This window comes from Tamandua tetradactyla, chromosome 9, assembly GCF_023851605.1.
Source record: "Tamandua tetradactyla isolate mTamTet1 chromosome 9, mTamTet1.pri, whole genome shotgun sequence".
NCBI classification, from domain to species: Eukaryota; Metazoa; Chordata; class Mammalia; order Pilosa; family Myrmecophagidae; genus Tamandua; species Tamandua tetradactyla.
The window spans coordinates 45004932-45027202 of record NC_135335.1 but is presented as its reverse complement, the minus strand read 5'-3'; the positions used below and the strand labels follow the sequence as shown (position 1 = coordinate 45027202).

At 40.5% G+C, this 22271-nt stretch overlaps 1 protein-coding gene and 1 long non-coding RNA gene across 7 annotated transcripts in view; one reads left to right on the top strand and one right to left on the bottom strand.

Annotated features, from left to right (window-relative positions):
* Window positions 1-11373: 11373 nt before the first annotated feature.
* LOC143646083 (uncharacterized) lies at window positions 11374-12346 on the bottom strand. The gene is made up of 2 exons (XR_013157266.1): window positions 12243-12346; window positions 11374-12013 (listed from the first exon to the last, which is right to left on the bottom strand). It is a non-coding gene; the product is annotated as an uncharacterized LOC143646083 (long non-coding RNA).
* A 198-nt stretch (window positions 12347-12544) lies between these two features.
* ITPR1 (inositol 1,4,5-trisphosphate receptor type 1) overlaps window positions 12545-22271 on the top strand; it is a 355613-nt gene continuing 345886 nt past the window's right edge. For 2 of the 6 annotated variants that reach the window (XM_077116686.1, XM_077116685.1), the window contains exon 1: window positions 13752-14056. In XM_077116686.1, coding sequence (XP_076972801.1) covers window positions 14010-14056 — 47 coding nt within the window. In that variant the 5' untranslated portion in view covers window positions 13752-14009. The other 4 variants (XM_077116687.1, XM_077116688.1, XM_077116692.1 and 1 more) reach the window with 4 other exon arrangements.

Below are 22271 nucleotides of genomic sequence, written 5' to 3'. Positions count from 1 at the left end.
AATTCCTTTTCAAATGAAGGACTTCATATGGTGGCTAACTTTGTATAACCACCGATAAAGTGCCTTTGCTTGCTAAGAGTGAAGTTACATTAATAATAATAAAGGAATGCATAACTAGCCAATAATAGCTCTCATTTATTGAAAACGTACTATGTGCTGAGCAATTTGATGTTGTAGTGGCTTGGAGTTAGGTACCTCAGAAAAATATGTTCTTAATCCATTCGTGTGAACATGAACCCATTATAAATAGGACCTTTTTTTTTTTTTTGAATAAGACCTTTTGATGAGATTACTTCAGTGTGGCCCAATTGAATCAGGTTGGGTTTTAATCCGGATTACTGGAGTTCTTTATAAGCAGAGTGAAAATCAGACCAAAAAATTTTTAAAAATTTATAAAAAGCCATGGGGCAGCCAGAGGCTAGAAGCCAACCCAACCTGGAGAAGAAAGAAACCATCACAATGTGCTTTGCCATGTGACTGAAGGGCCGAGGACCAAGGATCAGAAGCAGGCAGCCCTACAATGCCTGGGAAGTCTTCCAGGAGAAAGCATTCCCTTGCTGATGCCTCAATTTTGGACTTCTCCTAACCTCAAAACTGTGAGCCAATAAATTCTTGTTGTTTAATCCAACCCATTGTATGATATTTGTTTCAGTAGCAAGAAACAAATAGATAAAAATAGATGCGTTATCTCATTTAGTGCTTTCAATGTCCCTGTGAGGGGAAAATGCAACTGTGGCTCAGTGGCAGAATTCTTGCCTGCCATGCCAGAGACCCAGGCTTGATTCCTGGAGCCTTCCCATGCCAAAACAAAAACAAAAAACCTGTGAGGAAAGTAATATCCTGATACTGCTTGGACAGATACAGAGATGGAGGCTCAGAGAGTTTAGATGGCTTGTCCCAAGCCACAGAACTAGTAAATGGCAAACTGGGATATGAATGGGGATCTTGAACCCTGGCAAACTGATTACCATGCCCCTGCTATTCCACTCTCAGTTATACTGATCTGCGTGGTGGTATTGGCATATTGTGAGCTGTAAATGGTTTGGGATAGGATCTGGAAATTACCAGGAATTCAGGCTGTTCTAGGTACTGGTCACCTTCAACTTCACTCACCATCTCTCTTCTCCCTGACTATCTCTTCCACATTTCCTTTTCACTATCCGTCTTCCTCTGTGCCCTTAGAGTCATTTCTCCCCCCTCAACACTTTGATTTGTAAACGGTTCACTCAACCCTTCATGACTTTGCAAATCCAGGCCTCACAACCAGTTGCCCTAGACTCTCTATTACATTTTTAAATCTAAAAAGCATGAATATAATTGGTCCAGGTCATCTTTTCACATAAAGCTGTGCTGCAGGCTGAACCCGAAATGGACTGCAGATGGGCCAGTCTCCTTGAATAATTAAGAGTGACTACTACATATTGTGTGCTCATAATGGTTAAGGCTTTTTACTAGGATTAGCTCATTTGATCTTCATAACAATTCCCAGTGATGTAGATACTATATTGGCCCCTTTTCATGGAACGAATTTACCTAAGCTCGTAAGTGGTAGATCTAGGACTTAAATCCACTATTTTTGTTAAAGCTTTAATTGATCTATTTAAAGTGTAAAATTCAATGATTTTTAGAATATTCATAGAGTTGTGCAAACATCTTTACAATAAATGTTGTAACATTTTTGTCACCTTAATAAGAAATCCTATACCCTTTACCACTCATCCCAATTTCCTCCCAGCCTCTACCTCCATAGGCAACCATTTATCTGCTTTACGTCTATGGATTTGCCTATTGTGAGCATTTCATATAAATGGAATCACAAAATATGTGGCCTTTTGTGACCTGCTCCTTTTGTTCATTTTTTATTTTACTGTATTTTATTGGTTTTTGCTCATTTCATGTAGCATGATGTTTTCAAGTTTCATCTATTTTGTAGAGTGAGTCGGTAGCTCGTTTATTTTTACAATTGCTTAATATTCCATTGTATGGATATGGCACGTTCTTTATCCATTCATCAGCTGTTGGAAATTTATGTTATTTCCACTTTACGGCTCTTAGGAATAATGTTTCTGTGAACATTCAAATCCAAGGTTTTCTGTGGAGCTATTTCTCTTGGATATTATCTCGGAGTGGAAAAATCCAGGCATTTTGTCCCCACTTCTGGACTGGTAGGCTTCTGAAGCGTGGTCTGTCTAGGATACATGTCACTTACTAGTTATTATTGGATACATCTTTACTTGTGGCTTGGAACTATATGTACCTCAGAAAAACATTCTTAAAGTTAGCCCATTTGTACATAGGATCTTTTGATGAAGTTACTTCAGTTAAGGTGTGACCTACCTCATTCAGAATGGGTCTTAATCCTATTACTGGAGTCCTTTTTCAACAGAAAGGAGAGTGAGGGTGAGAGCAAGAGTGAGAGTCACCAGAGCGAGAAGCTAAAAGGAACAAAACCTGGAAAAGAAAGGAGAGACCAGCAGACCCTTTGCCATGCAGCAGAGGAGCCAAGGATCACCAGTAGCCAGTCTTTGGGAAGAAAGCATCGCCTTGATGACATCTTGATTTGGACATTTTCCTGGACTCTAACCATTGTTTAAGCTGAACCATTTCATGGTCATTTGATTTAAGCAGTCTAGGGAACTAAACCATAACTGAATAAGCATAGAAAAATAAGTGAATTTTTCTTCAGTAACCAGGGCCACCTAATTTGTTTACAATACTTTAGGGATATATGTTATCACTTTATCTGATGCTTAGAGACCCAGATACTCCAGGTGACAAAGCATGCAATATTTTACCCACATGTCAGCACTGGGGAAACCCATGGAATCAGTGGGCATAGCATCAGAAATTATTTTGAAAACCTGCCTGTGTATTCTGAGTTCTACCCAAATCTACCAATTCTCTTTACTGTTCTGTGTTTTATGGAGGCCAATGTTTGCCAAATGCAAGCCTCTAGAAGGGTGTCCCACATTACAAGTGAAAAGTTACCTACACTTCCTGAATGAGTTTCTTCTGTAAAAAGGGAATTCATGACTTATTTCCCCCCAAAATAGACCTTTAAGGTAAACTCAACTATTTTCTCATTTTCCCAAGTTTTTTCTACTTTGACTACATATTAAATGAGACAGTGGCCAAAATAAGATTCATATTTTACTCGGTTGCAATTAGTCAAAGTTTAATAATTTGCTGATGAAGAGTTATTCCATGGCATGTCACCAAGTACCGTTCTTTTTCTTCAAAGCATTGCTCCAAAATAGGCTGGCATTGTAAGGCGTCTCTTTTTTTTTCTCTTCTTTTTAATATTTGTGCCTCTTCCCTTGTGATATGCTCTGAAAATAAGGTAAGTGGAAGAGAAATACAGGCCATTTTTAATTTGAGAACATAGTTTCTAATACTGATTTGAGGTCAGAATGTACACATTCTTCTTTAAAAAAAAAAAAAAGCAAAGGCAACAAACATAATGCAAAGATTTTCTAGTAGCAACTTCACACCCTGCTTCTCTAACCAAGTGACATTTACCAGAACAAGAGGAACACAAACACTTCGCTTTTCCTGAAGGCAAAATGATCATTCAATAATGTCCAAATTAAAAATTATCAGAAAATTCTTACCTGACTTCTTTTTTACAGACAATAGGTCTGTTTACTGGTTGCTGCATGGAAATCTTTTCATTGAGCCTTATTACAGTATTTTCTCATTGAGGTACAAAGCAGTACATTCAGAAACTTAGAAAGAAAGACCTTGCTTTTTCTGTGAGTGGGTTTCTTTTTCTTTTAAGCACCCTTGTTTATTCCTGATGATTAGAATACCATATGCTTGTTTAATTTTTTTCTCATGAACACTGATCTTTCGAGAACAGCTCATTTGCTTCAAGGGTAGCCAATTTCTTCCACTTTCTCAAGGTATAGCAAGTGTTGAGTCAGACTTAGACTGCCTCTAAAATAAACGCATTTTCTTCCTCCTTCTCCCTCTCCTCCTAAAAGGCAGCACTATTATAAATGTAAACAGGGTGTGTTGGAGGTAGAAACGCATAGAGAAACTAACAGGCAGAAGCTACTTCCCTCCTTCACTCCCTATGTTATAATCAATGTAAATGTTTCAATGACACAGGTTCATTTTAATAATATGTACCTTCAATGGAGAAATTTTCCAGCGTGAACAGACAGGTAACTGCGTAGTGGTGGGAGTAATTAATGGAAGGCCAGAGGACCTGGACAGCATCTAGGAGATCTCCTAGGTTATGGGTACTAGGTCTGCAAAATATTACTGGAAAGAAGGAAAATGGATAGGAAAGACCAGCTGCCACTATAATCCAAGATTACAAAGCAGCTGGTTATCATTTGCTATCACCGATGCACCGCATTCGGAATTCCTCTGGAAGGAAGATAGTGATTAAGAAAAGCAGACATTCAAAGCACTTTGCACTCTACTCAGTGTTTTCCAATGCCCTGGGTGCCCAGCACTGTACCTGCTAGGGTCAGTTTCCATTAACTATCAGTTTAAAAATGACAATTAATGAAAGAATTTAAGCAACTAACAAAATGTTCTTGTGTAGTTGCCTCTACTCTATCTCCCACCACTTCAAATCCACTTCCCTAGGCTGACCTTACCTAACTGACCTGTTTCAGGATGGATTGAACTCAGACTCTCCTCTGCTGAACACTTGATACAGACTAGTGTAAGTGCTAAAACTCCAATTCAAGGGAAACACTCTTTAAAATCTGGAAACAAAATTAAGTGACAAAAAGAAGCAGTTCATTTGCCTGAGGCTGGATACACCGAAACCGCATGGGAAGTGAAAAGGCTACAAATTCTACTTAGTTGGTACCTGAATTAAGTAGAATTCGGTGCCCAGTTTAGTGCCTAGGCATATTTATCATTAAATAACTTTCTCAAAAGAAGGGAAAGATGACGCTTGCAAAAATTCTCAAGTTTTCCATTTCTTTTTTCTCATTCATAATTCTCTTTGCTTTTCTGGTTGACTTGAAAGAAACCTACAAAGGACTTTTTTTAAAAAAATTATTTATTAATTTAAAAAATTAAGAAACAAAATAAAACAACATACATAATCAGTAATTCACAATATCATCACTTAGTTGCATACTCATCATTTCTTAGAACATTTGCATTAATTCAGAAAAATAAATAAAACGAACACAGGAAAGAAAAAAAAAAGATTATACCTACCATACCCCTTACCCCTCGCTTTCATTGATCACTAGCATTTCAAACTAAATTTATTTTAGCCTTTGTTCCCCCTATTATTTATTTTTATCCCATATGTTCTACTCTTTTGTTGACAAGGTAGATAAAAGGAGCATCAGACACAAGGTTTTCACAATCACACAGTCACATTGTGACAGCTATATCATTATTCAATCATCCTCAAGAAACATAGCTACTGGAACACAGCTCTACATTTTCAGGCAGTTCCCTCCAGCCTCTCCATCACATCTTGAATAACAAGAGGATATCTACTTGATGCATAAGAGTAACCTCCAGGATAACCTCTCGACTCTGTTTGGAATCTCTCAGCTATTGACACTTTGTCTTATTTCCCTCTTCCCCCTTTTGGTCGAGAAGGTTTTCTCAATCCCTTGATGCTGAGTCTCCATTCATTCCAAGATCTCTGTCCCACGTTGCCAGGAAGGTCCACACCCCTGGGAGTCATGTCCCACGTGGAGAGAGAGGTAGGGTGGTGAGACTGCTCATTGTGTTGGCTGGAGAGACGGGCCACATCTGAGCAACAAAAGAGGCTCTCTTGGAGGTGACTCTTAGGCCTAAATTTGAAGTAGACTTGACCTATCCTTTGCGGGGTTAAGTTTCATATGAACAAACCCCAAGACTGGGGGCTCTGCCTATAGCTTTGGCTGTCCATACTGCTTGTGAGAATATCAAGAATTCAACTTGGGGAAGCTGAATTTCTCCCCGTTCCCACCACTCCCCGAAGGGGGTACAAAGGACATTTTGAAACAAACAGCATAACTTATAACTTGGAGCTGTTGGAAAACAAAATTGTGCAGTTGAGATAATATTTTGCATTTTACCCAAGAAGTCAACTGTAGATTTCCAATAATTTATTGTACTTTTTAATCACTTTTAAAGAATATAGAGCAATGGCATTAGATATAAAATGACTACTCTTCCCGCAAAACTGTACAACTCATAAAGATGGGCAAGATTTTAGATAATTTTTTGAATAAGAGAAATAAGTATAAATACATGCATTATGGTTGTGACTGCAGCTAATGTCAACATTACCCAGACTCTTAAAGTAATTGATAATATCCAGCCACACAACACAAGTATGAAGGGTATAATGTAGTGGATAAGAGCATGGCTATCTGATCAGGGTTCAAATCTTGGCTCCATCAGATACTAGTTCTTTGACAATGCTAGCAAATTATTTAACCTCAGTTTCCTCATCCATAAAATGGGGTCATAACCATATCTCACTTATAGGGTTGTAGTAGAATTAAATGAGATATTGTACATAAAAGGTTTAGCTTAATGTCTAGAATTTGGAAGGAACTCAATTAACTGTAGCTGATATTATATTTACAATTATGAACTCCAAACTGTGAAAAAAACCTTAGCCACGTAAATACCAACAGCGTGGAAGGAATTGTAGTCACCTGAGTTCTGAAAATCGCCAGGTGTTATATAACCTTTTGAGGGATAAAGTACAAACAGTAGGTTTGATATTTGTTTATAGGATAGGGAGAAGGCCCTTGTACTCAATGTTCTCTTGCTGTCAATATTTTTCTCTAAAGTTTTTATTTTGAAAAGTTTCAAAATCAAAAATATGGAATAATGAACAATACATATCCTTCATCTAAATCTACTAATTATTACATATTGCCACATTTGCTTTCTCTCTGTCTCTTTCTCTCGTTTGTCATCTATTGATAATCTTTGTCTAACTCAGTTATTGCACTAGAAGTTGCAAAGTAGTGATTTCCTAGTTTTATTATTACTTTTACGTGTATTAGCTGGATTTTTCTGCAAAAAAGAGCTTTCCATTTTTCTTTTGACAAACATTTCATCTCAGTCCAAACATTAGGGTAAAACAATGAGGCTTTTCCCTAGATTTTTTCAAGACCTCAGATCCAGTTTGACTATCAGAGCAGAAGGGAGGGAGGAGATGGTGAGAAGTGTCTGAGCCGATAATAAACCACTGGTTTTGCATGTTTCCTGGGAAAATAATGTATAAAGAAATAACAGTCTTCAGCCAAAGTTCCTAATTTGCTTACCTGGTTCTAGGCAACATTGGTACCAATCACCAGTGATAATATAGCTGCCACTTCCATATGTATAAAGTGTAGCAACTTCTTATTTTTGCATTCTTTTGTGACTTTTATGCTGCTTCCTGGATCTTAAAGTTAATACTGGCAATTTGCCTATGTTCCTTCCATGTTCAAGGTGATTGACTAGCAATATCTTCTTCACTTCACATCTAGGACGGCAAATATAGGGTCTCTTCCTGTTTGTGTCTTTCCTCAGCCTTACAGGATGTCCAGAGCCTGAATTCAGGAAAAATACCTTGCTTTTCCTAGCTGCACACCAAACTGATTGCTCTCATTCAAAACAACACCAATTATGCTTTTGCTATGTCAGTTAGGGCTGCTCCATGGTTCCTCGTCATTTCTTCTGGCCGGCCTGTGGTTCCAATAGTCAATTAGCAAGTAACTCTGCGTCCAGAGCTGAGTGGGATGCTACAAAGAATACAGAAATATAGGACCTGGTGCCTATTTTCAGGAATTTATCACAGAAAGATGGAGTTAAAAGATTATCTAATCTTGTGGGAGTGTGTGTCTATGAATGAGGTTTGGGGGTTAGTATAAGAAGCTCCATGAACTGGTGCTAATCTTTTGAGTATCTAAGTTATGCTGTGTTCTAGTTTGCTAGCTGCCGGAATGCAACACACCAGAGATGGATTGGCTTTTAATAAAAGGGGATTTATTTTGTTGGTTCTTCAGAGGAAAGGCAGCTAACTTTCCACTGAGGTTCTTTCTTACGTGGAAGGCACAGGATGGTCTCTGCTGATCTTCTCTCCAGGCCCCTGGGTTCCAACAACTTTCCCCGGGGTCATTTCTTTCTCCATCTCCAAGGGCCTGGGCTGAGCTGCAAGTGCTGAGATGAGGAATGCTGAGATGAGGAATGCCAAGCTGCTAGCAGTGCTACATTGCAATCTCCCATTTAAGTACCAGCCAATTAAGTCAGACGTCACTCATTGCAGCAGACACGCCTCCTAGCTGACTGCAGCTGTAATTGGCAACAGATGAGGTTCACGCACCATTGGCTTATGTCCTCAGCAACAAGACTAGGTATGCTCACCTGGCCAAGTTGACAACTGAATCTAACTAACACATGCTGGGACACGTATTCATAGCTTTTATAGTTTTTCAAAGAGGGTTGTGATTCTGTCCACTTACTATACAAAAAAAGTCAACAGTGACCAAGAATGACCAGTTGGAAGACTGCACAGTAGCTATTTCTGTGTATTGATATTTTTTTATGTTCAGAGGCAGTCTAACACATTAGGTAATGAATTAGCATCAAAAAAATGAATTCTGTGACTTCATTGTCAGGCATTTGGTCTTGCCACATTTAAGAATGACTTGGAGAAGATTTTAATCAAGGCTTCTTGTGATATCCATAGGCAATTGAAATCTTGTGCCTGGGAGAAAAATGGGGATTGTGTGGCCCAGTAATTTGAAGTTTGCAGCTGAGTACTATAACAGGGCACGGTGATATTGTCCCCATCCTTGTCGATAGCATTCTCTTGCATTGGTGTTACTAGGGTAAGCTAGCAAAGCCCTCTCATGTCCAATGATGCATTTGATCCAGTTAAATTATTAGCTTCAATCTATCAATGAGAAGACAGATTGAGAATCTATCAATCTATCACAGACCTGGGCCTCTGCAAGGTTAGGTGACTGGCCACAGTTACAGGGATATCAAGGGTGCAGTTGGTTGTCCAACCTATTTTTTCTGACCCAGCTCTTTCCAGCATATTTTGTTCTCTTAGGACAGTAATTAAGGATGGGCTTCTAGGTAAATGCCTCCAGTTGCAGTTTTCAGCTGTGTACTGCTGCAAAAACCTGTTTCTATTTGTAGGGGTAGGCTGGCATGCTTCTATTGGGTCTTCTTCAAACTTCTGCTCAGTCTATGATATTTTACTGACTCTGCAAAGCCCTCCCGTTTCACTGTGTGGGCATTTCAAGGGCAAAGTAATCAACGGCTATTTTCAGGACTGGTCACCATCTTGATTATGAACTTGGAAATCAGATTCATAGTTGTCTAGACGAGCATGGTCCAATAGAATGTAATAGAAACCACATAGGTAACTTTATTTTAAAAAGTAACAAGAAGCAGGATTTATTAAATTTAATAATTTGTTTTAACCCAGTATATCCCAATATTATCATTTCAACATGTAATCCATATAAAATATAAATAGATATAAATTATGAAGATATTGTGCTCATTTTTTTGTATTAAGTATCTGAAATTCAATGTGTATTTTATACTCACAGCACATCGCAGTTAGGACTAGACACATCTCAAATGCCTAAATGGCTTGTGATTACCATATTGGACAATACAGGTCTAGACAATTCTTTCAGGAAAAAAACAACAGTGAAGAAAAAGAAACTCTCCTTCCTCTACTGATAATGGAGAACAAATTTGGTGGTGGAGTTTTTATTCTGACATGACATACATCTTCATCAGTCATCAACCATGCCTTATCATAGACAACCTCTTAGGAAAACGGCAAAATTAGTAAAATTACTTTCTAGTGACCTAGTTGCTTCCAGAACCTGCTGTCAGTTGTAAAATGTTGACTAGGACCATCTGCACACACCAGCAGAGAAAACAGGCCATGATATGAGTGGGCTGCAAAGCTTGTGTGCTCAAAAAATATGTTTATCTAGCCTGTCACATGCCTGACACAGTTTCCATTAAAGCCATTAAAACATTTTTTTTATAAACACTTCCCCCCCACACGTCTACTAAAATGTGCAGAAGACTAATCCTTGCAGAATCAAGGGAGGTAGGGAATACAGGCATGAATGAGACACTGTCCCTGCTTCAAAGAAATTTGTGGTCTAGGAGAGAATGCAGACTTAAAGAAGTTGGAAAAGCAGGTAGGGGCCAAGTGTTGACTGTACAGCAAAGATGAAACGCCACTTCTCAAGCATGACCAAATTGTCTTCTGAAAACCCATGTGAAAATCCCATTGTGTTTCTGAGTTAGAAGCACATGAAAGAATTACCTTTCACTATTTACCAATTATATTAGCATAGGCTGGTTTGTGGAATTTTCTTGAAAAGCAGAGTCAAAGACCCTCTGGAAAATGGAGTTTCTTGATGATGAGATGGCATGACATAACTAATAATCACTGACATTGATTGAATACATGCCATGTGTCAGGCATAGATCTAAGGTCTTACTGTATTTTGTCTCATCAAACCCTATTGATGAACCATTTTACCAATGAGAAAACTGAGTCATAGAAAGATCAAGTAACACTGCCAAATGCTAGTTGGCAGCAGGGTCTAGCGCTCAGGGAATGGTGCTGAAAGAGAGGAGGGGGCAAGAGTGAGTAAAAGAACACAAACTTTGTCTGCTTCTGGAGCTTTACCTAGTCTTGGTCTGGTATTAAATTCATATAGATGTGAGATAAATAAAATACATATGTTTTTGTATTTAGCAGACAGTGGAGTTTAGAAGTTAAGGTCAAGGACTCTGGAGTCAGACAGCCCAGACACCTGTATGACTTTGGCAATGTTTTTTGACCTCTCTATAACTCAGCTTTCTCATTGGTGAAATGGTTCATAAGTAGGATTTGATGAAATAAAATACAGTAAGGTTTTAGAACAATGCCCGATGTGGCATGCATCCAATTAATGCCAGTGATTATTAGTTATGTCATTGTTATTTCTGTAATTATTTTTAGCTGCAGTGAAATTGGTGCTAATTTGCTCCTAAAGTTTTGCAAGACTGTTGACTCTATATAGAGTCAGCAATCCTGGGAGAAAGTAGGCTAAATCTAATGATTATCTTCCTCTAAGATGCAAAACAGGGGCAAAGAGATAAAAATGACTTGCCCATCCGCGCAGAGGCAGCTCCAAAAATGGGTGAAGGAGGGCTGTGCAAGTCTTTCGCACTGGATTTCCTCAAAGACAAGGGCTTCATACACTCAAAGGAGTTGGAACCGAAGTTGGCTCCACCACTTACAGGTCATTTTGGGAAATTACCTGATTTCTCTGAATCCTTAGTTTCCCCACCTGTCAAAGAGGGATAACAGATATGCCTAAGGTTGTTGAATTTTAAAATTCATAGCATGATGCAGGAAAAGCGTTAAAATAAATTCAGCCTCCACGACTTTATTATGATTACTGTTGTAAGCCCTATGTCTCTCTGGGGTGCTGCCCTATATTTTGGCTTTCCATCATGCCCCAGCGTCTGGAGCTCAGGAGGCACTCCTGAAACGTCTGCGGAATGAACACGCGTGTTTGAGACAGGGAAACCAGTCGGCGGATTTTGCTTCGAGGTTAGCGCTTCCTCTCCTTCCAAAAGCCGAGCCTGGAGCGGCTTGGGTTTCAGGAGCCCGGGGGCTGCCTGGCAGTAGGCTGCACCCACCTCGCCCCGGACGCCGGTGTACGGCTGCGGGAAGTCGACCCGCGCGGACGCGCATCTCTGGGGCAGCGACTCCCTCCAAAGCCCTTATTTTCTTATTTTTCTGGTTTGCGGCTTATTTACTTAGGCAAGTTAGAGCTCCCAGGGGTAGAGGAGCCGCCCGAAGCAGGGTCAGAACTGAGGTCGCGGTTTCTATTTGTTTTCTGCCTCCAGTCTTAGCGCTGCAAGTCACAATACGGCCTTTGAGCACCAAGAGACTCACGTTTCCTCACTCCTCCGTGGGGCTGAGAAGGACGAGCAATTCGGGTTCAGGAAAGTGCTCAGAAGCGACCTGCTTGCGTGGACCGTCGTCTGCTCACTTAGTTTTCTGTGCAAACCCGAGTGGGGAGGATCAGATTAAATAAAGAAAACCTCGAGCCTTTAATCCCTGACCGCAAACATTGGGGTTTTTGTGCCCGGGATTTCTGAAATTCTTGGCTCAGAGATTCAGAGTAGGGGGGAGAGTGGGTAACAGCTTGTAAAAACTTCCCAAAGCAGAAATGCGAGTTTGCACACTCCACCTCCCCTCCAGCCCCGTCCTCCGGTCCCCATGCTACCTGGATGCAAGGGAAGGGGGGGCAGCCGGAGGAGGAGAGCCTCCAGGGGTTGGGGCTCCCTCCAGGGGGCGCGGACTGACAGCCGCACCACCCCTGGGCGAGAAACCCGGTTAAAAGCCCCTCCCCCGGCTCCGCGCGCGCCTATTTAGGACCCAGCCTGGGAGCCCAGGGGATTCTGGGGCTTGTAGTCGATCCTTCCAGCCCCAGGCGCCGCTGCGACCCCGGACTCGGACTACATTGCCCAGGGAGCTCCCTGGCCTATATAAGCGGCGAGGAGCTACTTCTAAGTGCAGTAACCATGTGGGTGTGCTGCTGAAGCGTTTCCTCAAGCTCGCCGGGGTGGGCGGAGAGGAGGAGAAGGAGGTGGAGGAGGAGGAGGCAGGGGGTGGAGAAAGAGAGAGAGCGCACGCCGGGAGGAGGTGTGGATGTTCCGCTTCCATCCTAACGGAACGGCTCCCTCTTCGCGGACATGGGATTACCCAGCGGCTGCTAACCCCCTCCTCGCCCTGCTCTCCCAAACCGGCCTGGCTCCCCCGGCATCAAGGTAGCGGCTGGGGCCGGGCAGAGGGCGCGGGGAGTTGGTGCTGTCCCTTCGGGCGCAGAAGTTTTTGCCCCGCTCTCTGGGAGTTCTTGATGGATATGCCTGCACTTGGCGTGCATTTGGGCGTTCTTTTACGCGGGGTATTTTTTTGAGAAGGGGCGGGGGGCTATTTGAAGTCTAACAACAATGAAAAAAATCCTCAACTGCTGAACCGGCTTTGAGGTCACCCATTCTGGACTGGAATGGCATTCCCCCAAGTTGAAAACTGTTGCAGCAGCTGCAGGAAATTGTTTGTTTGGGTTTTTTTTTTTTTCTTTCCGGGAGGGGGAGGGCGGGGAGAGTGTCATATGTGAATTTGCTCAGGGAAACAATTTTTCTAAAAATGTAGCCCTCCCTCGTGCTACAAGGTTGATAGAATAATACATGCGTGAGGACTCCGGGAGGAGGGCTTTACGAGACGGAAGAAAACCGGAGGGGAGCGGTAAGGGATGAAGTGTGGACGAAGCTCATGCCCAATGAGGATGCGGGCTTCTGATTCTTGGCCTCTGCTCTAAGAAACAAGTGCTTTGGAATCTGCCAAGCACTTCCCTTAGTTCCACACTACCCCCTCTTCCCCGCAGTAAATTCAAAGTTTGTGCGTGCCCAGCGCACATTTGTCAGTTGCATGCTGGAAATAAGTAAGTGGAGTGACCTGAGATCTTTGCCCGTGCAGTCACACCCACCTGCCTGCCGAATTTGGGTGGCCTGCCCGGGAGACGCTAAGGAAGGTGGAAACCTGGGGTTTGGAGCATTTCTTTAGGGAGCCTCGTTCCGTGGCCTTTACACTGAATTGTCTTTCTTCCTGAATACTTAGGAGCTGACCACAGAGGAGCAAAGCTGGGCGTGTTTTGGCAACGGAGTGCCTGACCCGGGTCAGGTGAGTGGACGCTTGAGTGCTGTGGTCAAAAATGAGTTTTTGTCCTAAGTGTATTTAAAATACACGCTAAAGAGCTATGGAGATGGGGCTTAGGAATGAAAAGTAAACTCTGTAACATTTGTCAGTGCCGTTGATGAGGGCTTTAGGGAGGATGAAATCCAGGGGGCAGTCCTGCCTAGCACTTTTGGCCAAGGCTCAGAATGGAAGTAGCCTGAAGGTTTATGAGAGAGTGGGAAAAAGACTTTAAATGGAGTAATCAAAGGGAGGCTCATTGGTGGCCTGAAAATCGAACTTGCCAAGGAACGTGCTGATGATTTCAGTTCTGAAGGATGCAGTGCATTTCATCTGCCAAGATATGTAAGCAAAAATGAACTGCCTCTCTCTCTTTCAAAAATAGTTGCCTCTTTTTTTCTTACTGTGAATGTGTGCTTAATTAGAATAGGTTGAATTGCAAGAAATGAAAGTGGTTGCTGACGAGTTGAAAGAATTAGAGCTTTAAAATGGGAAGTTAGTTCTTGAAGTATAAGTTAGTAGCACCCAGCCATTACTAAGCCACCTGAACTTCGGAATTCTAATGGGTCCTTGTGGTTTCAGTGCCTGTCGTGAATATGAGCTGAAGGTAGGATTTATCTGTAAACACAAGCAGCTCCTCCCCCTGCTCAACCCCCTCCCTTGACAATGGTCAGACTGCACTTTAAGAGAGGGAGGTTTTAACGGGTACACAAACATCCACATTACTGTAGATTTGGCCATCACAAGTTTTTTTTTTTTCTTTTAAAATGGTCAATAACATGGTAAACAAGTGGTAATGGGGATGGCTGAGTCTTAGTAACTCCTTTAACCTTCTAAATATTTAGCTGTTCCCTGGGCTACAATCTTTGGGCTTTTCTAATTAGAAAATAGAAGTCAGGCACTTCATTATGGTAGTTCAGTGCTTTTGTTTCCTGTTGATAAGATCCTAAGGAGTGTTGGTGGAGTGGGAAGCATTTGGATGTGTGAAGCCTAGTTCCTTCTTGGAGCCCTTGGATTTTATTGACTTGCCTGGCTATTTGGGCACTCCTAAGGCCGAGGATTGAGTAAAGCGCCCCTCTTCAAAGTAAGCTGCAAACAAGGAGAAACTGGCTCACAGACTCTTCTTTGACGGGAAGTACTTTCTGTATGCCAGGTCCAGAGGCATATAGCATGGAAACACTGTTAGGTAGGTACAGGTGAAAAAAATGAGATGCAGAGAGTTAAATTGCCTGGTGGCTAGTATGTTAAATTTCCTGGTGGCTAGAATGCAGTGGAAGTAAGATAACCCCAGGCAGCGGAAGTCACAGTGCATCTTAGAAATGCACCTAGTTTACAGGGGTGGAGGCCAGTGAGGGGGATGTTCGGAAAATTGGTAAACTTATTGCTGTTGATGAAATAACTATTGATTGTCACACCAGTGATGGATTCACAGCACTACCTTGCTGTGAGAAGGAATCGATGTAATCATAAATATAGGGATAAAAGAGCGTAGATGTTTGAGGAGGTGTTAGATGTGGTACATGGTTCTCTTTGGAAAGCTATGTGTTGAAAACCTGAATGCGGAAAGTAAAAGAAACATAAACAAAACAAAACTATGGGGAACATTGATTTCAGCATGGGGTTCATCTCATATCTGAGAAATATTTTGATCATCAACATCAAACAGGTTGAAAGAGTCTGTTGTTTCTCCATCTGAATAATTTGAGAGTTTAAATTGCTGTGCACTGTGAAATGTTGATATATTTTCACAAATGTCAACTTGCTCTGTGGCCATTTGAGCATAATATACTTTTTATTTTATTTTCTTTCTCTGTACGTGTGTGTGTGTGTGTTTGTGTGCGCACATATGTGTGTTGAAAGTGCAAACTGCTTTGACTAATGCAAATCAGAGCAGAAAATCCTATCAAGATTTTCTTCTTATCAAGCAGGGAAAGTTCTTCATGTTCTAAATTAATTATTCCTGGCCTAGCTCTGAGACCCACGAAAGTCATTTGGGATTGACAATGGCATCCGTTTAACCAACTGGTTGCCTTTTGCAGGGAATTGCTGTTCTCTTTTTGAGAATGAGAGCAGTAATACTTGCTTAGAAGTGAAGAAATAGATAAACTCCACAAGACAGATTTGTTGCTTTACCTTTAATATATTTTCAGCTCAGGAAGACGAGTTGTTTCATATAAAAACAAAATAAGTAAACAAAAAGAAAGGAATAGAGAAAAAGAAACGTAAGCCAGTTTGTCTTCTAGAGAAAGAAAATCACATGGCATTTTAGTTCATTTAAAATGGTCTCATGGAAACTTTGATCTCTTTACAAGCAGCTCTTAAAAATGAAACAACAAATACCAAATATGAACAACAACAACAACAAAACAAAATAAAAGTAGGCCTGGAGTTAGGTTTCTAGGTCAAATTGTCCTTGAATACATCTGATTAAGGAGTCTAGACAAGCCAATGTCCCACCTTGTTTGCTGTTGGTTTGGGCTTTTAAAATACAACACATTGAATTTGCATGTTCTCCATTAACTGGCAATGAATGTAGATTTTTAGTTCAGTTTTGCTGTTTAAGATTTTTGCACAGTTCTTTGGATGAATGCAATTAAGGCTTGACGCCATTGACATGTATGTCATACCTCTGTAATTCTTACCAATTGAGTGTCTGTGGTTCTGAAACAATAACTGATGAGGATGAGCTGATTAAACCACTGAAACCCGAACCTATTGAGCTTTGAGATTCCCTAAACTGGGCATAATTTAAGGCACTTGGTGTGGTTAAAAAAAAAGGTGGACCATGTTGGAGAAATGTCAGGGAGGCCAGGGTGGGTTGGAGCTGTGGGGAACTGACCCTGGGGCAGGTGCTAGGAAATCAGTGAGAGAGGAGTAAGGGTCAGACCATATAGGGACCAGGTTTTTACAGGTGTACAGTGGTTGAGCTGGGGATGTCGGAACTCTTATACAGTGCCCAGTTGATTCTCAACATCACTGAAGTATGTCATTATTTCTGAGGAGAGCCCAGTAAATCTGACAAAGCCACATAACCAGAGGGGAGCTTAATCTACAGGGTAAAACCCAGGTTTCTATACTGGCTGGTTAATCCCATGATTTACCCAGATTGTAATTCAGTTCAGTTCAGCAGAGAATCCTCATTGATAAATAGGTGAGCCTACAGCTAGTTTGGATAGCATGTTCTAAGAACCTAGCGATATGTCTGCAGTTTATCTTCAGCACAGACCTTCTGTGTCCCACTGCACCCTGCAGTTGGCCCAGTCTCACGTTAAGGGAATTACACAATGAGAAGTAATCCTCTGCTTCTGTAACATCTCTGGGGAATGAAAAGTTCCCCAGAGAAGTGAAGTGGACCCCTTCATATGTGCAAACTTAAAACAAACCTCAATTTTTGTTATTTATTATGTGAAGATACGCGTTTTTCGTTGTAGTGAAACAGAAAATAAAGGCAAGCAAAAAAACCACCAAAACCAGCTACCCCTAACTCCACCGTCCAAAGATTCGGGTTCTAAACTTTCCCTTTCTCTCTGTCTGGATATATATGTATAAAAATCATGGGTATATGTCAAGTTCATAAAAAGGGACTCATAGAATGCTTCCTTCTTGGTAACTTTCCTTTTGCAATCAATCTATCTTGAGCATCTTTCCTTGTTTATAAGTAGCCATCTGCGTCTCCATTTTCCCGAAGGTGGCTATGCCTTTGATGGGATGTCATTTGAGTGATGACATGCATGGAATCATTAGGTTAAAAGTGTATCATTTAGGTTTCATCATTATCATACAGTCCAGTTTTTCTCATTCAGTTTATACTGTATTTTTAAGAAAACTAAAAGTAAAAATAAAGTACTATGCATGTTCGCTATCTTATTACAGGAGTAAAGTATAGTAATAATCTCATTTGAATATAAAATTTCCCATTTGTTCTTCAGAGTAACCTAATGCTGTGAGATAGGTAGATAGGTATTTATTTATTTATTTGCTTGTACTTAAAAAGAAAGCTTTACTATAGAAAATTTCAAATACATGCTGTATTAGATATTTTAGTATAATAAACCCTTCTTTAATACTCTTAACAGTTCTTTCCCTACTCTCAACAGTTATCTCACAGCCAATCTTGTTTTATCTATATCTTCATCCACTCTCATCTTGGATTATTTGCAGCAAATCCCAGACATACTAGTGCATCTGTATTTCATTATGCATATCTAGAGTTGGGATTCTTTCTTAAAACACACACAAAAAACATAATCACAATACTATTATTATCACATCTCAAAACAAAATGAAAGACTTTTTTTACCAAGTCTATATTCGTAATTCTTTGATTAATGTGTATGTAAGTTAAAACAAATGTATTTAATAGTTTGTTTAAATCAAGATCTCAGTGAAGTCCATATATTATAAATGGTTTATTTATTAATCTACATATTTCCCCTACAGTGCTTTTATTTCCATACAGTTTTTTGTTTTATTAAAGAAACTGGGTCATATATTTTCCCATGGTTTGGATTTTACTGAGTGCATCAATGTGGTGAGCTTCACATGTTCTTTTATTCCCTACCTTTACCATAATTTGGTAGTTAAATATAGAGTCATCACGAGATTCAGGTTCTTTTCCTTTTCTTTTCTCTCTCTCTCTTTTTCCTTTGATCAAGTCTACCTTGTGAGCTTCACTTGGGGGAGGTATGAAAAACTGGGTGTTTCTTTTTGTGTGATTATATTCAGAATTCTTTTTAAATTTTTGCATTTTGGGGATGCTTTCAATAAAACTGTTGAGGTATTAAGTTTTCCTCATTTAAATTTCTATTTCCTCGCTTATAAGATGAAATTGACAAGAATACCTACCTGATGACAAGTAAACCACTGATGCTCATTTCCTTGGTCCATTAGTTCATTTGGAGTTGTAAAACCCCTAATTCTATTTTCCTTTCTTTATTTATTAGCTGGGATACTTTTGTGAAAAGAAATTGCCTCCACTTAAGTATTTGGTTACCTTGAGGTACAGTTCATGTAGGAAAGGCAAAGTAGGTGTTTTGAGTCTATTTATTTTACCAGTTTTCAAAATAATGAGTTAGTTCCCTGATGTCCTCCAAGGCAGTGGTCATAACCCAGGACACTTTTACCCCCCTATGGGACATTCAACCATATCTAGAGATATTTGGTGGCCACAACTGGGGGTGGGGTGGGGAGTGGTATGCTGCTGGCACTAAGTGGGTTTAAGGCCAGCTATGCTGCTAAACATCCTACAGTGTGCAGGCCAGCCTCTCATCCCCCAAAATTATCCAGTCCAAAATGCAAAATATAAGTCTTGCCACCATTGAGAAACCTTGCGTAGTTATCCTTATTGATGCTCAAATTATCTATCTTTAATCAGTGAGAGGCTATTCAGGTGGTCTCCGGTATCTTTTTTGATACAACCTTAGAGATCTTTGAATGCTTTCTTGTTTTCTATCTGACAAGATGTTCCAGGAACATCTCTGTATTTCTTGCTCTTGACGTGGAATTGGCCATTTCTCCAAGGAGCCCTCGTTCTTTTGAGTGGGAAATGGTATTTAGAAACCTCTGCTTAGTATCAGGTAGGTATTCTTGTCAATTTCATCTTATAAGCGAGGAAATAGAAATTTAAATGAGGAAAACTTAATACCTCAACAGTTTTATTGAAAGCATCCCCAAAATGCAAAAATTTAAAAAGAATTCTGAATATAACCTAATTTTTTCTTTAAATTGGTCTAATTTCAAGCCTTCATGTATTGGGAGCTAAGACAAAGTGGTATTGCTGAATTAAGCAGAAACATTCCACATTCGTGGTTTTAAAACTGTGTAGTGACTCATTCAAAGGTCGTGAAATCAATTTAGTGAGTGGCTATCAACTTTTTTTTTTTTTTAACGCAGTAGACTAAAATAGAAAATATCAGTGTGTATTGCATGGATTCTAAATAAAATTGTGTACATTGCAACAAACTCACACACACACAGTGAACTTTGGGTGGTGAAGTTCACTATTTGTTGCTGAAAGTTGCAGTCAAAATCTGAGAAACGTTTTTCCACATCCTTGATACTCCATGTGTGAACTGCATTGGACTCAACTGGGAACCGGCTAGAAATGCAGACTCCCAGGCCCCACCGTAGACCCACTGAATCAGAACTTGAATTTATCAAGATCCCTAGGTGTTTTACTCACATATGAAAGTTTGAGAAGCTCTGTGCTGGACGATTCTTGGCCCCTCTGCTTTTTAAATACTTGCCTGATTTTTATGATTCCTTTGTCTTTTCATGGTTGATGCTCACCTCTGTCTTCTGTGCTTCCTTCCAGTAGCCTTCTGATTTTCAGTTAAGTGGAAAGAGGCTAAAACACCACCCTAAAGTGAGAGCAAATAAATTGGCTAGGTTCTTTCATGGATACATGGGAAACTTCCATACCTAAACATAGGGGACATTTTAATTGGCTATTCACATAGAGTCAGGAAGAGACCAGAAACTGCAGTGGAACCTACTTAGAATTGTTAAATTACAGATAAAGCTGCAGTTTAAGCTGTTGTTGTTGGGCACTTTGAGGAATTTATATTTCATAATTTTTTATGATCCATCCCTTCAGCAGAACGTCAGGACTGCTCAGAATAATCTTGCTCGTTGGGGAAAAAGAAGAACCCAATAAATGTACTACTGGCTTCCAAGTTCTCAGTGCTCTTTGCATGTCAGGAGGAGCTTTAGCTGGGAAGAGACTTTTTTTTTTTCCAAAACCATTGTAAAAGCATCACCACGTACATATTTCTGAACAGAAAAAAAAGCTCATACAACAGCCCCTCTATGTCTTCCTAGCCCCTGCCCCTCTATATCCTAACCCAAATCTTTTCTTCCTACAGACCCAGGCTGGAGGCGTCCATCTCTGGGAAGCCTTTCCTGATACTTGAAAATCTTACTGTCATTTGAAATGCCATAGCATTTTATATCTATTTTCCTCATGGACCTTTTTGTTGAACTCACCAGAGTGCCTAGCCTATAGTAAGTGCTCAAAAAATTGTTGAGTAAAGTTATTTATATACATTTTTGTTGTCCCTTTGAAAGCTCTAGGGTGCATCTTAGATGACCCTGATTTTTGTGCTTCCTCTCCCCAAATAATATTTTTTCGACTAGCTCCTTAATTTGCAAATCCCTTCTGCTGTAGAGAGTTATGTGAGGACCAGGTAGAGAAGGGTTAAACGGTTCTTTCTGGTAACTTTTGACATGTGCACATCAGCGGTCTAGAAAGCATCATGCTTGGGAAATTGTGTGAGTGTTAATAAAAGGGAGTGAAAGTAAGAATCAGGTAGTGAAACTGAGTTGCTACCACGTTGAAATGGCATTGCCTCGCTGAACCACGTTGCTGGGACTCCCAGGACTCGGTGTTGACTGCTTCTGGGGTACAGGCAAAACATGTACCATCTGTGTGTCTGTTTCCTCTCCTGTAGACTAAGGATAAAAATACCTGCTCTAGGTCACTGATGCTAGGGTGTTTAATAATAATAAATGCCTGCAAAAGGTCTTGGAGATGAAATAAACCAAAACAAAATAAAACTTATGTTCTGGAGTGCTGTAGCCCTGAAAGTTAGCATAGTTGTATATAATATGGTTAAAGTAACAGAAAAAGAGATCATGCCTCAATTAGAGTTAAAAATAAAGCCAGTCTGGCTGGGTCTAAGGTAAATCAGAAGGTAGCGTAAAAGATAATAGTATATGGACTCTAGCTCTATGGTATGAGATCAAAGACAGAGAGGTTTATTATGTCTAGAACCTAAATTTTCTGTAACACATAATCTAAATCAGCCTCTCTGGATGGCTCCTTTAAACAACCCAAACTCCCAGATTCTGGAATGGAAACGGGACCTTTCAATTCTGTGTAGCTTAATATAATACCAGGATACATCTCAGACTATGGTGAGCTGATAATTAAAAAGCCTTGGTAGGGTCCCCTGAGGGTCCTAAGGGAAAAATGGATATATATATAAATGGAACTATTAAACTCCCATCTGGGAAACCCCAGATACCCTCTCAAACATTGGGGACCCTGAAGAAAATAGGCCAAACCCTGGATTTTGAGGTTTACTCTTGTGAAACTTATTTCTGTGGGGAAAAGCTAAGACCACCTGTAAAGAGGCCTAAGTGTAGCTACCAGGAAGACTCTTTGTTGTTCAAAAGTGGCCTCTCTTTCTCTAATCCCATCTCTGCAAGGAAAATTGTTGCTGTTCCCCCTACGTGGGACATGACATTCAGGGGTGAAAGTCTCCCTTACAACATGGGGCATGATTCCAGGGGATGAGTCTGGCCCTGGCACAGTGGAATCGACAATGTCTTCCTGACAAAACTGGGGAAAAGAAGTGTAATAAAATAAAGCATCAGTGGCCAGGAGAGATCAAATGGAGCCAAGAGGCTATTCAGGAGGCTACTTCTTTGCAAGACTTCCGTTAGCAGTGCTGATTGCCATGGTTTTCCAAACCCCAACCAACATCACTCCTGTTGACTCTTTTTTTTTTTTTTTTTTGAGAGGGAGGAAGGGAAGGAAAGAAAGATGGAAGGAAGGAAG